The 18,365-nt window shown below is 39.3% G+C and overlaps 1 protein-coding gene across 2 annotated transcripts; it reads left to right on the forward strand.

Moving 5' to 3' along the window:
* The first annotated feature begins 2,576 nt into the window (after positions 1-2,576).
* LOC127158437 (NLR family CARD domain-containing protein 3-like) lies at positions 2,577-17,574 on the forward strand. Of its 2 annotated transcripts, none has more exons than XM_051101575.1 (9): positions 2,577-2,876; positions 3,415-3,486; positions 4,452-4,556; positions 10,325-10,441; positions 10,824-12,608; positions 12,928-13,101; positions 14,594-14,767; positions 16,052-16,225; positions 16,676-17,574. In XM_051101575.1, exons 2-9 carry the CDS (start codon positions 3,437-3,439, stop codon positions 16,680-16,682), a joined length of 2,586 nt encoding a protein of 861 aa, XP_050957532.1. In that variant the 5' UTR covers positions 2,577-2,876; positions 3,415-3,436; the 3' UTR covers positions 16,683-17,574. The 2 variants fall into 2 exon arrangements, with proteins under 2 accessions (XP_050957532.1, XP_050957531.1); XM_051101574.1 differs by lacking the exon at positions 2,577-2,876 and adding an exon at positions 3,269-3,323.
* Positions 17,575-18,365: the final 791 nt, after the last annotated feature.

Here is an 18,365-nt window from a genome sequence, read left to right on the forward strand (position 1 = left end):
AAAATTGATTCTGCTACAGTTACTACTGGCAGCTGATATAAGTAATTGTAATTAATCATAATTAATTGTAATTATTTATATACATTTCCCTTTGAGCTAAATTCGCAACAACCCAGTCACCCCCAACTTCAATCACATGGGGTGGCGGGACGTTTGCTACGCCAAGTCGTCTACACTCCAGAACCTCTGTCTAAGCGTCGATGGCACCAAGCTCAGATTGTAGTTGATTGTAGTTCATTTCTGGGCATACTTTACCCAACATTACCTAACTAACCTTCAGTCTCATCTTAAGTGGCAGCATGAGACTCAGGATCTGACCGAGGATGCTGTAGTGATGGTGGTGGACCCACAACTGCCTTGGGCTCACTGGCTCATCAGTACGATTGAGAGTCTGGTACTCTGTGAAGACGGCTACATTAGGTCAGCAAATGTAAGAATAAAGGACTGCCTGTATCTTCGTCCTGTGGCTAAACTAGTTCAACTCCCAGCACTCCCGGATGGTGAGGATACAGACGCTAAGGACTAAGGAATTTATATTTCTACATATTAGCTGTGCTAATCTGGGGGCAGCTGTACTAAATTCCTTATTCTTTAGTAAGGGTAGTCTTAGTTGCGCGTACTCAGAGTGCTGACGGCAGTTCCGCCGGAGCAATTACAGTTTACTTTCAGTTTCTCTGCTGCGATCTTCAGTAAGTGGTAAATGTGCATGCATGAATAGTAAACCATATTTTTGCCACCTCTGTTATCCTAATGACTGTGCAGTGTGGGATAATGTAAGTTACATATCCTGAAGAGATAAACCAGTTGAATAATCATCTGTCTCCTGTCACACTTCTTGCTGGAATTCTGTAGTGGACTAGCATTCCCCCTAACTTCAGAAGCAGTTTCCTTTAAAGTTAATTTGCATTATGTATTATTTTTATATATGTATAATTTGTAGTCCCTTTCAGAGTGTTAAATTAGCAGTATTAACCTGAATTAAAAGTTTTCTATTTTGTATTTAATATTTATTGATTTGAAATCCCTTTTACTACTGTACATTTTTGACAATACAGACATTAGTTATATGGCACTGTAAACCACCAGATCCTTCTCTACACCCTTTTTGACTTGAGCATCACAGGTAGCTACAGTACATTGGTAGCTTCAATCTTGCCTCATATAAAGATCTTTGAAGGTTTCCTAGAAAGGGCTGGTGTTACATCAGCTAATCTCTAATGTTCATTTTCTAACATGTTTCTCAAACTAAGTTGAAGCTACTGAAAAATATCTGAAGTAACCAAAGACTTGATAAAACATAATTTATTTCTTGCTGGATCATCTATCAGCTTAGCTGACAAACTTGTTTTTTGTCCTCCACTGTTTGTTTTAATGCTCATTTGGTTTGTTGTATAACAACGCCCTCATGTGACACAAACTGTGGCTCTGAGCTTCTCTGATTTTGATAGTGATGTTGTGATATTTTATCTTTTTGTAGATTATATTTTGTCCAGAGATTTAAATTTCTGTTGAGCCAAACAAAGAGTTTATGTTTATAGAAAAGACATGAACAAAAAACAAGATTGCTGACAAAATGTTTACTGACAGAAGTTTTTTCCAGATTTTTTTCCATTCCAATATGCTGCTGTATGTATGTGAATTAATAGTGAAATAATAATAATGATAATAATAAACATCAAAAAACACATTTTCCTTAATAGTTCACATTATCAAGAGTAAATCCGTGTATATAAATTAAAATAACTGTTGGACAGTAGTTATCAGCTTTTTTGACTTGAAGGCCTCCATTGTCCAACACAATATTTAAATATCCCAATACTGACTGAATGCTGAAATGCACAAATTTTAAAAATCTGAACAGCTAATCTCTGATGTTAGTGTTTCTCAAATTAAGTTGAAGCTACTAAAAAAATATCTGAAGTAAAAAAAAAATGATGCCGCTTCTTCTGAGCGGCATCATCCACCTTCCATGGACTTTCCACTACGGCACTTCTGGAACGGCCCGGCATCCTGGCCCGCAGCCATTCGGCGTCCATTCGGCGGCGTCGGTTCTCTCGACACACCCTTCCTGGACCCACGAGGACACCAGCGTGCATGCATGGGGAAGAGACAGGTCTCCCGAGGAGAGGCGCGCTCAGCATTTCAACAGCGGCGGTGATGAGGCTTCATTCACGTCAGGTGAGCCTCATCACACGCCGCCAGACCTGGTTGTTTCAGCGCCCCTCCTCTCTCGCACACCCACTCCCGTCGGGAGCCTGGTGAAGGGCGGCGATTACGGACAGGGTGACGATGATAATTAGGGGGGAGGCAGCCGACTCGTCACAATATGTTGATATATTTAACCATGATTAATTTTGTGATTTTAGAAGAATCAAGATTTTGTATGTCCTTTACTAAAAACGTTTTGATTTATTTGTTTGTGCATTTACTTTTTTGGATGTACAATGATATACAACACGGATGTAAAGATCTCTATTCAGCATATATCTAACATTAGAAAACAATGTGTTAACATTCAGTCATAAAATATTGACATATTTAAATGACTACCGATCTAGTGAGGTACAAGTCTCGTTCTCTCATAATCAAACTGTTTATGAACTGAACTGGTTGTGTTGGATTTTTCACTTCAAACAGGATTAGCAACTTTTGCTGTCAGAAGTGAAAGCATTTCCTGTGTTTTACGATGTGCCATTTTATATCAGGACATAATCATTTATTTAAATCAGAAGAAACAGGCATCAAAGTGTTTAATGGTAATATTGGTAATATCTAGTTGCCTCTATACAGGAATTTAGGTGGTGAGAACACAACACACATTTTGGGAGCCTAAGGTAAACTACAGTAATATTTTGATGAAGGTGAGTGTGCATCAGGTGAGTTGCATTCAAGTTACTTCATTAATATGAGCAACTTCAGTAACCATGAAATGTGTTTAAAAAAAAAAAGTATTTAAAAAAACATGATTTTATTAATCTTTTCACATAAACTTTTTATCTGTCTTTTTATTGTAAATATAGGGTCTATGCTTAAGTTACGGTTTAGTTATTGGCTGGGCACACGCACACACACATACGTTTTAGATATAAGGTTATAATATGTTATATATTTTACTTTAATGTTTTCTCTCTCTCTTTCTCTCTCTCTATCTCTCTCTCTCTCTCAGGCACATGCATTTATGTTGTTATATATATACTGACTAATTTTTACATTTTTCATTTTATTTTAGGAATTTGAATAAAGATTTACATAAAAGTTAAAGAAATAGGAAACATACACTTTTATACACTTTTTTTTTAAGCTGAAAACAAGTTAGGAAAATGGTAAAGTAAATCGCAATTAAAAATAAAATTATATACTCTTGTATTTTCTGTGCATCTGAATGAGTGTTTATATATCCTTATATTTGTGCAGCTCCATGAAAACAAAATGAATCATGGAGGACCAGGACACATTCAGTGATGGAGATATTTCTACAGGACATAGGTACATCAAAGTTAATGTGGTAATGTGATATAATTAGGACCATGAGTGTCTAAATTACAAGAGCCCAGATCTGTCAATAAATAGATGGGTGGGTGAAATCATACTATTTACAGAATTTAAAAAATGAAGTGTTTTAGAACATGTGTTTTTTATGTCACTCTTTCCATAAACATTTTCCAAAAACCTTGGAAAAACATTCTGTAAGCTAATTCTATCAAAGAAACATCTATTCTATCTAAACATTTACCACATGAAGTGATACAGTAGATAAGGTGATACTGTACAAGTGATGTTCTGGTCAGCTGGAATGAAGAAACCTTGTAGTATGTCCAGAAATGTGATGAAAAGGGTGTTGGGATGGAGGCTGGCATGGTGATAGACAGCACCTTGTTGGTTAATGCTGTCTGAAGACATTCAGGCAGGAAAAAAATGTTCTGTCCCACTTTGATCTTATCTCTTTTCTCATCCTCATCTTCCTTTTCCCCTTAATTCTTTACCTCTAGCTCCTGCTTCACCAATAACTTCCATTTTCCTCCAAAAAAGAAAAGCTTGTCTGTGCCCATTTATCCAGTTATGCTAAGCTCTGATTTCTAAGTGAACAAATCAGGAACTGTTCTTGTAATTTTTACCGGTGTGGTTTAAGGATTTGGTACATGAGTTTTAAATTTTGGAGTTTCAGTCCTAATGTTTGACTAACATCTGACCCCATCACACTGATAGCCTGGACCAGAACAATGCTGACAAATTAATTTGATGCAAACAAGTTATAGTACATTAAAACACACTTATGTCATGTGTTGGGAAACTCAAACACAACAACAGATTAGAAATCAATGGAGACAAATACATATATGGTTGATTATCTGTTTGAAATTATCTATAGGTAAAACTCAACTAAACTTGTTGTCTCTGTTCTGTTATCTCTTTTCTTTTCTGTTGTCTCTATATTGAAAATGATTTCACAGGCAGAGATCAAAATCATCAGAGTTCAGCTGTGTGTCTGTGAAGAGTAATCAGTCAATGGATGGGCCAATAGAATTTAAGGGAAGACACACATCAACTGATCTGAGGTACATCATTTTCAGTCATCTCCTTAAACCTCAAATTCTCCGCTCACAAGAGCAACAGAGAAACAATACAATTGTCACGCTGGTACTGAGGGGCAGAGACAGAGGTAACGTTTAACAAGTTTATTAACACAGGAGTGCAGTGCGAAGAAACACAGGTAAGTAGCAACGTCTTTTTGAGCAGGTATACATCACCGTCGATCCAAACTACTCAAGTGGGTACACAAACAGTAGTAGAACATATTACACAAGCCGTTCAGTCACTTCCCTTTAGGTGCTTGTTTTCTTTTCCTCACAGATCCGTAAAAGTCAGAATCCTCCAGAAAGTCCATATGAAGATATCCTCAGATAGAGAAGCGAAAGTCCACAAGTAGAGCGACAAGCAACAATACCAGCCGGTGAGTGAAGCACAAGGGTAAGTATATATACTGTGGCGGTGATTAGGTGCACAGGTGTGTGTAATTAGTATTCAGGGGAGTGTTTACAAGTGCTCTGGCTTAGGGATTGTGTGGGTGATGTGACACTACCCCCCCCGTCCACGGGTGCCTCCTGGCACCCCAGATCTTTTTCTAGGGCGGCCTCGTCCTCTGGGTGCTGGTTGTTCGGGGTGCTGTTGGTGGAATTCGGCGAGGAGACCAGGCTCCAGGATGTCATCTCTGTCCACCCACGATCTCTCTTCTGGTCCGTAATTTTCCCAGTCAATCAGGTACTGGAGTCGGCCGGCCCGGCGTCAGGATAGGAGAATTTCCTGGATACGGTAGATCTGGTCTTCGATGATCTCTGGTTGAGGTGGAGGGGGAGGCAGTTCAGGTCCTGTAGGAGGAGGGAGAATGGGATCAATGTAAGGCTTTAATAATGATACATGAAACGATGAGGAAATCCGGTACTGTGGAGGTAGGTTAAGACAGTAAGTAACTGCGTTGATCTGTGAATGAATGGTATAGGGACCTATGTAGCGGGGACTCAGCTTCTTACAGGGCAGGCGGAGGCGGATGTCACGTGTGGATAGCCATACCTTATCTCCCGGATGGTGAGTATGAGTGGGTAACCTGCGAACATTGGCGTTCTCCGTATGCCTCCACACTGCTCGCTGGAGATGGACATGTGCTGAGTCCCATACCCTCTCGCTCTCCTGGAACCAGTGATCTACTGCGGGAACTTCAGAAGCTTCTCTGGACCAAGGGAAAAGAGGTGGCTGATAACCTAGAACACATTGAAAGGGGGTTAAACCTGTGGATTCTTGTCGGAGTGAGTTTTGGGCGTATTCGGCCCACGGCAGATACTGGTTCCAGGTGTCTTAGTGTTGAGAAAAATAGGTACGGAGGTAGCGGGAGATTTCTTGCATCTTCCGTTCGCTCTGGCCGTTGGTTTGAGGGTGGTACCCTGAGGATAGACTAACCGTGACACCGAGAAGTTGGAAGAAGGCCCGCCAGACCCTAGAGATGAACTGGGGTCCACGATCGGAGACGATGTCCTCAGGTAAACCAAAGTTTCTAAACACGTTCTGGAACAAGGCTTCTGCGGTTTCAAGAGCTGTGGGAAGACCCTTGAGAGGAATTAGTTTGCAAGCTTTGAAAAATCGATCGACAACTACTAAAATTGTGGTTTACCCGTTAGATGATGGTAGATCTGTGGCGAAGTCTACTCCGATGTGGGTCCAGGGCCGGCGGGGAATCGGGAGTGGTTGGAGTTTACCCTCAGGTAATCATCGAGGAGTTCTTGTTACGGCGCAGACCGAACATCCCCTCATGTACCGTGCTGCCTCCTTAGCCATGTTGGGCCACCAGTAGTGATCGCGTAGGAGCGAGAGGGTTCGCCTGCTGCCAGGATGTCCAGAGCCCGGAGATGTGTGAGCACTGTCCAGCAGGGGGACAGTGCCTGGCGTACATGTTTTTGGTGTTCCTGGAGATCACGGGAATAGATCAAAATGTCATCTATAGAGACAATGACAAAGTGGTGCAGAAAATCTCTGAAAATCTCGTTCATAAAATTTTGAAATATGGAAGGACTGTTCACTAACCCATACGGCATCACCAGATATTCGTAGTGCCCTGAGGGGGTTACGAATGCTGTCTTCCACTCATCCCCTTCACGTATACAGATTAAGTTGTAGGCACTGCGTAAATCCAACTTCGTGAACACGTGGGCTTCTCTGAGTTCTTCAAGGGCTGCCGGTACTAAGGGTAGCGGATAGGCAAATTTGACCATTGATTCGTTGAGAACTCGATAATCTATACAAGGTCTAAGACCTCCATCCTTCTTATCGACTAAAAAGAAGCTAGACACGGCAGGTGAGGTGGAAGGTCGGATGAACCCCTGTTTCAGTGCCTCGTTGATGTAATTCTCCATGGCTTCTCTTTCCGGGATGGACAGCGGATAGATTTTCCCCTGTGGTAGTCGCGCGCCTGGCAGCAGGTCGATGCTACAGTCCCACCGTCTATGGGGAGGTAAGTGAGTGGCCTGTTCCTTACTGAAGACGTCAGCGTATGATGCGTATTCGGAGGGGATAGTGACTGAACTGGTGATTTATGGGCTTTCAACTGAGGTAGACTAGATGGTAAGTACTTTGGTTGTGGGTTCTGTAGTTGATGACGTAACTAAACATTCCCCTTCGCATGCGTCACTCCACCCCAGGATTTCCCCAGAACACCAATCAATGTGGGGGCTGTGTCGGGTGAGCCAGGGATCACCAAGGATCACGTCGACGGTGGCTTTAGGTAACACTAACAGAGTGAGTCGTTCAGAATGATTACCATTTAAAATGAGTTCAAGTTCTACCGTGCGTCGATTTATACATCCGTTGCCCAAAGGTGTTCCTTGAATCGTTGAGATTTGATAGAAAGTTTCACTTGCTACCTCCGGGATTTTGAAGTCCGTGAGACATTGAGATGAGATAAAGTTTCCGGCCACTCCAGAGTCCACCAATACATGTACGGGGAAAAGACAGGAGTTAAACACAAGTTCAGCAGAAATGTGTGGAATATTGAGACAGAAGGAGTTAGCTGTACTGTACTCACCGCTGGTCATGAAGGTCGGACTGGGCAGTTTCGAATGATGTGATTCGGTTCCCCGCAGTACAGACATAGATGGTTCTGCATTCATCTTGTCCGTTCAGAGGGTGATTACCGGTAAGTGTCTGTGATCATGGGTTGACTGGACTGTGGAAAGGGGGAAACGAAGTATCTGATGCACAGGCTGACAAATGTTGAGAGATGTGAACGGCTTTCTTGATGAAGCTCTCAAGGCTCACTGTATCCTCATAAATAGCCATTTGTCTATGGATCGCTGGTCGGAGACCTCTTCGATAGGCGGCGAGCAAGGCTACATCATTCCAGCCACTGTTGGCGGCTAAAACCCGGAAAAGTAGAGTGTAGTCGTGAATGTTGTTGTTTGTTTGTTTCAGCTTAAGGAGCTCATCATGTACAGAAAACTTCACGAAAATGAGTGAAGAAGGTGTCCAGGGAGGCAAGCACCGCACTTTTCCCGTTCCATAATGCCTCCGCCCACTGCAGCGCTCGTCCGGTTAGCAAAGACATGACAAAAGCAATTTTGGCGATATCGTTAGGGAAACTCTGGCTATTTGCTTCAATAAACAATGAACACTGCAACAGGAAGCCGCTACAACCCTCCGGTTCTCTGGAATAATATTGTGGTCGAGCGATCGGGGTACTTGCAATCATGGAGGGCGTAGATACAGCTGGAGTCTGTGCTGGTTGCAGCGATTGACGCAGGGCTTGCACCATTTCCGTGTATGGATCTGAAGCAGTTGGCGTGGGAGCAGCGTTTGGATCCATTTGGGTTTGTGTGTGCGGGCTGGTATCCTGTCACGCTGGTACTGAGGGGCAGAGACAGCGGTAACGTTTAACAAGTTTATTAACACAGGAGTGCAGTGCGAAGAAACACAGGTAAGCAGCAACGTCTTTTTGAGCAGGTATATATCACCGTCGATCCAAACTACTCAGGTGGGTACGCAAACAGCGGTAGAACATACTACACAATCCTTTCAGTCACTTCCCTTTAGGTGCTTGTTTTCTTTTCCTCACAGGTCCGTAAAAGTCAGAATCCTCCAGAAAGTCCATATGAAGATATCCTCAGATAGAGAAGCGAAAATCCACAAGTAGAGCGACAAGCAACGATACCAGCCGGTGAGTGAAGCACAAGGGTAAGTATATATACTGTGGCGGTGATTAGGTGCACAGGTGTGTGTAATTTATATTCAGGGGAGTGTTCACGAGTGCTCTGGCTTAGGGATCGTGTGGGTGACATGACAACAATAATTTTATGATCTTTTTTAAAAACTAAATCTCAATATTTAGATTTTTTGCATCCTCAGATTCCATATATTCAAATAGTTGTATATCAGCCAACTATTGTCCTATCCTAGCAAACCATACATTAGCTTATATATTCAGCTTTCAGATGATGTATAAATCTCAATTTCGAAAAAGTGACCCTTATGACTGGTTTGGTGGTCCAGGGTCACATATTTCTGTCATCAGTCCCCTTATCACTATGATAATAAACCAATACCTTCAGGATGGGTATGTACCGTCTGCCCAAAAAACGGCCATAATAAGGCCACTACTCAAGAAACCAACCCTGGATCCTCAAACCCTTGCTAACTATAGGCCCATATCCAACTAGCCATTTCTGTCAAAGGTTCTAGAGAAAGCAGTTGACAGCCACCTTCAGGACCACCTCAAACACAATGTTTTTGAAAAGTTTCAGTCTGGTTTCTGTGCCGCTCACAGCACGGAAATGCTCTTTTCATCAGGATCCCTAGCAAGAGCATCCAGAAACTCCAGCACATATAGAATAGTGCTGTTAGGATCCTGATGGGAGTGTGTAAATACAAACTCATCACACCAGTACTATAGTCATTACACTAGCTTCTGATTTCTGCCCGGATCGAATATGAAGTCTCTTTCCTCACACATCAGTGCATCCATGGCAATGCCCCCACTTACCTTAAAGAACTCCTCACTCCACAGATCTCAGCATGTTCCCTCCACTCCACAAACACTCATCATCTCCTTTCCCCTAGGACTAAGACCCGCACTATTGGGGATTGTTTTGTGCCATTGCCCCTCGCCCTCCCTGAACATTTGAGGGCTCCACAAATGACTGATGCTTTTAAACAAAGTACCTTTTTAAAAAGTTAGTTTTAAAAAGTTTACATTTCTGTGTTTAATCTCAGTTGGCAGCTGGATTTATTATTATTATTTTTATTTTATTGTTGTATACTTTTGTTACTTTTTCTGTAGCACTTTGAAATTTTCTTTAAAATGTAATTTTTTATAAATAAAATGTATTATTATTATTATTATTATTATTATTATATTTTTGTTTAGACAGACAAAAGACCACTGATACACAAAAATATGAATGCAGGGTATAATTTGGCAAGTATCCACTTATCAAAATTCAGAAATGGACAAATTTTGGAAGCATTTAAAACTCTTGAAACTCCACCACTATGATAAAGCACTAAAATAGCAAGAGCCAGTCCTCATGTTTCACTAACATCTACTGACCTCCGTCATTGATGCTCGTGGACCAGAACAATACTGACAAACTAAGATTCAACCAAATAATAGCATGAACGAAACACAATTACAACACTTACTGAGATCATCAAAAACAACAACAACAGACTAAAAATATGTGGTAAAAGATGGATGGATTAATGGATTAATTGTGAGGTAATCTGCATGTAATACCAACTATGAATTATTGTCTTTATTATTTTCTTGTGTTTCTATTCTATTAAGTCAAAGCCACAGGGAGAAATCAATCTCCTCAGAGTCCAGCTGTGTGTCTATGGAGGGTGACAGTTCTTTGGACAGTCCAGTAAAATGTAAGGGAAGAGACACTTCAACTGATCTGAGGTACAACATTTCTGTGTTGATTCTTGATATGTGAATGCATGAATACTTTGGACTGCTGATACTAACCCTAACCTATGTTTTAAGTAACAAAGTAAATAGTAACTAGCAACACTGTGTCTAAAAAGTTGTTAAATATTAGTTTCTTGTTTGAGTTTTTGTGTTAAAGCAATATAACAACTAATTCGTTCTGTTGTTATGAATATTAGCACAGCTTGTGCAAACAAATCACAGCCATACTGATATTCAGACCAATAGCACTGTCACTTATATGGTATTGTTTAATTATTTGTTTAATTAAGGTTAATTTACTTTTTCATAATGTTTACCTCTTTCATTTATATTCTGTAATCTGAACATATGTAATCTATTATTTCAATTTTAGTCATGACTCTCAACTGGTTCAGAGCAATTTCAAATCAAATCTGCTGAAGAAGTTCCAGTGTCTGTATGAAGGAACAGCAAAGCAGGGAAACCCAACACTCCTGAATGAGATCTACACAGAGCTCTACATTACAGAGAGCGAAAGTGGAGAGATCAATAATGAGCATGAGGTGAGACAGATTGAGACACAATCCAGGAGAACAGCAACAGAGTACAAACCAATCAAATGCAATGACATCTTTAGACCTTTGGCTGGACAAGACAAAGCCATCAGAACTGTGCTGACAAAGGGAGTCGCTGGCATTGGCAAAACAGTCTCTGTGCAGAAGTTCATTGTGGACTGGGCTGAAGGAAAAGAGAATCAAGACCTCCAGCTCATATTTCCACTTCCTTTCAGAGAGCTCAACTTGATGAAGGACAAAACACTCAGTCTTTTGAATCTTCTTCATGACTTTTTCCTTGAAACCAAAGAAATAGAAATATCCAGTGATGAAAATAAAGTGTTGTTCATCTTTGATGGCCTGGATGAGTGTCGTCTGTCTCTGGATTTTCAGAGTTGTGTGAGGTTGAGTGATGTAAGTGAATTAGCCTCAGTGGACGTGCTGCTGATGAACCTCATTTTGGGGAATCTGCTTCCCTCTGCTCTCATCTGGATCACCTCCAGACCAGCAGCAGCTGATCTCATTCCCTCTGAGTGTGTCCATCGAGTGACAGAGGTACGAGGCTTCAGTGATCCACAGAAGGAGGAATACTTCAGGAAGAGAATCAGTGATCAGAATCTGGCCAATACAGTCATCACACACCTGAAGTCATCAAGGAGTCTCCACATCATGTGCCACATCCCAGTGTTCTGCTGGATCTCAGCCACTGTTCTAGAGAAGATGTTGAATGAAGCAGAGAGTGGAGAGATTCCCAAGACTCTCACTCAAATGTACACACACTTCCTGATCATTCAAACCAACATCAAACACGAGAAAGACTATGAGAGGAAAGTCAAAGATGAAAATATTGGTAAACTGGGCAAACTGGCTTTTGAGCAGCTTGTGAAAGGCAACCTGATCTTCTATGAGGAAGACCTGAGAGAGTCTGGCATTGATGTGACAGAAGCATCAGTGTACTCCGGATTGTGCACTCAGATCTTCAGAGAGGAGTTTGGTTTGTTTCAGGGGAAATTTTTCTGCTTTGTTCATCTGAGCATCCAGGAACATCTAGCAGCTCTATATGCACACCTCTCCTTTACAGACAAGAACAGAAATGTGTTTGACCAAACCAAACAAAGTGTCCTCTCTATATTTTTTAAATGGATGAGTTCATTATCTGGTCTGCATCAGAGTGCTGTGGATGAAGCTTTACAGAGTAAGAATGGGCATCTGGATCTTTTCCTGCGTTTTCTTCTGGGTCTCTCATTGGAGTCCAATCAGATTCTCTTACAAGAACTACTGACACACACAGGACGCTATTCCTACAACAAAGAGAAAACTGTTCAGTACATCAAGCAGAAGATCAAAGAGAATCGCTCTCCAGAGAGATCCATCAATCTTTTCCACTGTCTGAAAGAACTGGGTGATGATTCCCTGATGCAGGAGATCCAAGATTATCTGAAATCTGGACAAATACGAGAAACCAAACTCTCTTCTTCACAGTGGTCAGCTCTGGTTTATGTGTTACTGACATCAGATCAGCAGATGGATGTTTTTGATCTAAAACAGTTTATTGGAGCACAAAATACAGCAGATGAAGTTCTTCAGAAGCTGCTGCCTGTGGTTAAAGAATCCAGATCAGTTCTGTAAGTCACACTGACAGTAATCACTGCACTGATAAAATATGATCACATTTATTTTACCATGTGCTTTCTTAAAACGGGAAGACCTGCTTACAGGGGCCATTTTCTTCCAAAGTTCTCGACTATTTGCTGATGTAGATTTGATCACTTGTCTGCATTATGGCCCTCTGTCTTGCTCAGTGGGGCCTTAAAAGTTTTGTATGAAACATTTGAGAATGTATTATTCAGTAGTCGTTATGTTCACTTTTTTTGTAGTTCTCATTTTTGTTAATTTAATTTCAGCTGGTGTCTGTTCATTATTTATGTTCTTTATCCTATACAGGTTGAGTGATTGTGGTGTCACAGATAAAGGTTGTGCTGCTCTGGCTTCAGCTCTGAGATTAAACCCCTCACACCTGAGAGAACTGGATCTGTTTGGAAATAAACTAGGAGCGTTAGCAGTGAATCTGCTCTCTGATCTACTGAAGGATCCTCACTGTACACTGGAAAAACTGAAGTAAGAGCATCTCTCTGAGAATCACACACACTGGTACACACATAGAAATAATAACAAATAGTGTATAGTTGTAGTTCTGACAAGGATGTTGGTTTATCTATAGAGTTTTATCCACATATTAGGAAATATGCCAAGTGTAAAAGGAGAGGCAATACTGCATCATTCCTGCAACACTGCAAACATTTGTGGTTTGTGAGTTTGCTGTTGAACATGGTTCAGTTCCAGATAGTTATTCACCTTCAAAGACAAATTAATAATTATTATCCTCTGATTACTTTGCCCAAGATGATTCAAATGCACCCTATGATGTAATTTTCTGTCATAATTTTTCCACCATGCAAAAGTGGATTGAGGCTGTATCTTCACAATGCTTTAGCGTATTCAGACCAAAATTAAAATGAAATTTCCAAAAAAAGGCTAATACCTTTTTATTCATTTTGCCTATTGTCATGAGACAGATTTGTCTTGATAGATCCCTTGCATCATGCCAAGAACGTTGATACCAGTTATGCCATAATCAGCCGAACTTCCCTTCTGCCATTTTAATTTATGTTGAAAAATGTTTTTTGTTTTGTTTTTTTTCAATCTTTCCCTAGACAGTTGGTCCAATTTTCACAGAATTTGGCTCAGATCATCTTCAGACCATGCTGACAAAAAACATTGTATTCAAATTGATTGATGAAATGTTTTTCATTTACTGCATCAACAAATTTGATGATATGATGCCAAACTGCATTTGAGACTGTATCTCTGCAAAGCTTTCATATACTGACAACAAACTTTGTGTCACCTAACACTGACTACACCACATCAATTTAGTAAAAGTGACATCTATTGGTCAAAAGTAATAAACCATTAATATGAAGCCATTAACCATTAATAATGAAATTTAAAAAAGAAAATGCTAATACCTTATAAACAGTTTTGCATGTTTGTGACTGGTCTTGTTGGTTGTATTATGCAGAAAACATCATTACTAATTATGCCATAATCAGCTGAATGCCCTGTATATTATTTTGGTTTATTTTGAAATCTACTTTCTCAAACTCCCAAGTCATCTTCAGACTGTACTGACAAAAAGTTATGGATTTTGTGTTGACAGGCAAAACAGTTTTTGCTTACTGCCTTAACAAAGTTGATGGCATGATGCCAAACTGTATGCAAGGCTGTATCTCTGCAAAGCTTTGACACACTGACACCAAAATTGTGCCACTGTCACATCATTGACCACACACATCAGTTTGATAACAGTGCCTCCTATTTGTCAAAATTGATAAATTCATATTACTAATGACTGAATTTATGATTTTTCAAGTTGAAAAAACACACTGAAATCACATTCTCAAGCACCACATAGAAGCCGCTCTGAACCTTAGACTGGAGCTGTTAATTGTGTTGTAGATTAAGTCTCTTTTTCTGATTGTGAAGTTTCTGCTTATCTGAGCTGTAGATCCTGAACTGAGAGACTGAAGAGTGTCATTGTTCTCTACAGGTTGAGGGATTGCGGTGTGGAATATAAAGGTTGTTCTGCTCTGGCTTCAGCTCTGAGATCAAACCCCTCACACCTGAAACAACTGGATCTGTCTGGAAATAAGTTAAGATCATCAACAATGAGTCTGCTCTCTGATCTGCTGAAGGATCCTCACTGTAAACTGGAGACACTGTGGTAAATCATCTCTCTGAGAACTGCACACACTACTCATAAAGAAATATTCACAAATAGTTTTTAGTTTTATATATTGTAAAAATAGTTTTACAATATATAACAGCTATGTAGAAAATACTGTAGCTTGAGTTATAAAAAACAAACAGTAATCAATAGTAATAAAAAAATTTTATAATCATTTTTGGTCCAAATCTTACCAAAAAAATTTCAGTGCATGTTTATTTTCATATACACGTGGTAAGGAGTTGGGGGTACTTACATTCAAAAAAAAAAAAAAAAAACTTTTCTGACATTTAAATAGGCTATAATCAGTGCTTAATTTTAGCCAGATCTTGTCGGATCATGTTCCAGAAAATGTTGGTTTTAGAATTTTGCTTTCCGGTATTGAAACAATCTGGTAACTATCTACAAATCTGGTGTGTGTGTGTGCACCTGGTATTTATCACGTTATGGGGACCAAATGTCCCCAAAAGGATAGTAATACCAGTAAATTGTGACCTTGTGGGGACATTTGTGAGGTCCCCATGAGGATATAAATCATGCAGAATGAGTTTTTTTGAGAAAGTAAAAGTGTGCACAGTCTCCTGTGAGGGCTAGGTTTAGGTGTAGGGTAGGTGTAGGGCAATAGAAAATACGGTTTATACAGTATAAAAACCATTGCGCCTATGGAATGTCCCCATAAAACAAGTAAACACAACGTGTGTGTGTATGTGTGTATGTGTGTGGCAGTACGGGTTTATGCAAATTCATACTGTACCATGGTTTGTCGACACAGAGAAACTATATCATTGAAATCACTTTCAGAAGGTTTTTTTTTCCCAGCTAATGAGTGTTAATTGGCAATTAACAGCCAATCAGAATCAATCCTGCTGTGTGCAAGTATGCGCTTATAATAAACAGACGATATCCTCTGCTGGTGTGGAAACTAATATAGTTGAAGAGTTCAGATGCAAAAGCCTCTAAATCCATCTGACGTGTTTCTTTAAAATGAGCATGTCTTTCTGGCTACTTTGTATAGGTTTCTATGTAAGTACTCGTACTTACATAGCTTAAAGTAAAAGTATTTGATGGATGTATATTATGTGTCAGGAGCAGTCACTCAGTGTCATTATCTCTTTATTGACCGAGATGGCTTTTAGCTGGTTTTGCATCTGAACTCTTCAGTTATCTTTCTCATTCTTGGTGTGAACGGGCCTTAAGTCTCCTTTTCTAATTGTGAACTTCCTGCTTACCTGAGCTGTAGATAATGAACTGAGAGACTGAAGAGAGTCATTGTACTTACAGGTTGAAAAACTGTGGTGTCACGTATGAAGGTTGTGCTGCTCTGGCTTCAGCTCTGAGATCAAACCCCTCACACCTGAGACAACTGGACCTTTCTGGAAATAAACTAAGAGGCTCAGATGTGAAGCTGCTCTCTGATCTGAAGGATGATCCACATTATAAACTGAAGACACTTAAGTGAGTAGTGATGATTAAAAATGTAAATTTTATTTGGTTGCTATTTATTGCTATCAAGTAAAGTTTTAAAATGAAGACCACATTTGAGTTTTAACCCCTCTGCTGTATGACTAATTAAATTGTAACAGAAAAAAAGTATTTTTTATGCTGTTTTTTATTTAAGATAAGGGTAAATATGTTTTTTTTTATTATTATTTATAATAATAATAATAATAATAATAATATCTATTACTTAGAAGACAGTCAAACTGGATTATGGATAAAGGGTCAAAGATCAAATCCTGAATAGTTACAAGGGGCTTTTAAAGTTACTGTAGTTGACACCATGTTGCACAAGCTTATATATTTTCTCTCTCATGTATTGGGCTAATTGTTTTGTTTTTTTAGTTCTTTTAAAATATATAATGCAGTAATGTCACACACATCTGACTGTCTGTGTTTTACTTTCAGGTTTTAGATGTTAGTCTGACCTTTTCTGGATCAGGTGATGGTGAATAAAGAGGATTCACATTCAACAGAATCAACAGACACAAATCCATTGTGATCATCACACACGAATGTGTTTGTGTAACTTTCCAGAATAATCCGATTCTTGATCTAAATAGAGACAAGGAAACCATTTCTTTCTTCTTCAGAAGGGACTTTTTTGTCTTCTGTTCAGTCAATAATCCAATAATCCAAAAGATCTTTTACATTTATTTGAAATGTATACCTTTCAGTAATTAATTAATTGAATCCGTGAAGTATGAAATAGCACAGTCTGTGCTCTGAATGTGATGTTTTACCTTATTGGCCACAGTTTGGATTTTTTAGCTTATTTCTGAATGATCTGTAAGCGCAAGTTCAGGCCACAGACCTGAGAGAAACCATCCAGCTCAGAGGAACTCTGACAGTGATGAGTCTATGGAAAACAGACATATGAAATCACATTTTACACATTAGTTACTGCATTCTGTCAGGTGCAAGTAAATGTGTCAGACACTTATGTGTGCAGAATGAAGAATGACTGTTCAAGAATAAAGTATAGCCTGTAAAATTCTAACATTTGTAAAGTGTACTGTAATAGGAAGTTTAATCCAAAATTGGCAATGATCAACAAATTGCTTTCCTGAAGGTCAATTTCTGATGTCTGTAATCTGATCCAGTATGCGCTGCTGTGGTTCTGTAGCAAGAGGCTTTTTATATGTAGTTTTGTGGCAAGCTGGTGTTTTAAGGTCTGAAATTGAGCAAGTACATTTTTGGAGCACTCAAATTGAAATTTATTGAAAAATAAAAGTGTAATTGTAGCAGGAGCAAAAGATTAGGCATTCTTTCAGCCAATACTTGGTATACCATCACTTTTCCAGAAATCAAAGTTCACTTCCAGAATAAAAATTTACAGATAATGTACTCACCCCCTTGTCATCCAAGATGTTCATGTCTTTCTTTCTTCAGCTGTAAAGAAATTGTTTTTTTGAAGAAACATTTTAGCATTTTCTCCATATATTGGACTGATATGGTGCCCCGAGTTTGAACTTCCAAAATGCAGTTTAAATGCGGCTTTAAATGATCCCAAATGCAGTTGTAAACAATCCCAGCCGAGGAAGAAGGGAGAAAATACGATGGGAGTTTTTCGACATAATCTCAAGGCACATAATAATTACATATGTTAAATAAAACAAGTATCATTTATGTATTTAATACCATTTTATTAACCAGTGTCTTTGCTGCTGACTTTTGATGATGCAATTCAACCATACTAATAAGTATTACTTTAGATAAATTAACATTTGTGCTTCATGCTTTTATAGCTGAAGAGTGATCTCCTGCATAAATGTACTTTTCTTTAAGCCTGAGGTGAATTCATTTCACTTTTGGTGTAAAGGGGCTTTTACATCGGAATTGTTTTATATTAAAAACAAAGTAGCAAGCCCTGCCCAGATTTAAAAAGTAATGCAAAAGTAATGTAACACATTACTTTCCATAAAAAGTAACTAGCGTAATTAGTTGCTTTTTCAGGGAGTAACGCAAAATTGTAATGCATTACATTTAAAAGTAACTTTCCCCAACACTGACCACTGATCTAAGCCAGCCATCCTACAGCCTTGTAAGACTGCCACATTAAGGACAAAAGAATAAACATGTATAATCAGTTATTTTA

The sequence above is a fragment of the Labeo rohita genome, unplaced genomic scaffold, assembly GCF_022985175.1.
Source record: "Labeo rohita strain BAU-BD-2019 unplaced genomic scaffold, IGBB_LRoh.1.0 scaffold_1508, whole genome shotgun sequence".
In the NCBI taxonomy this organism is placed as follows: Eukaryota; Metazoa; Chordata; class Actinopteri; order Cypriniformes; family Cyprinidae; genus Labeo; species Labeo rohita.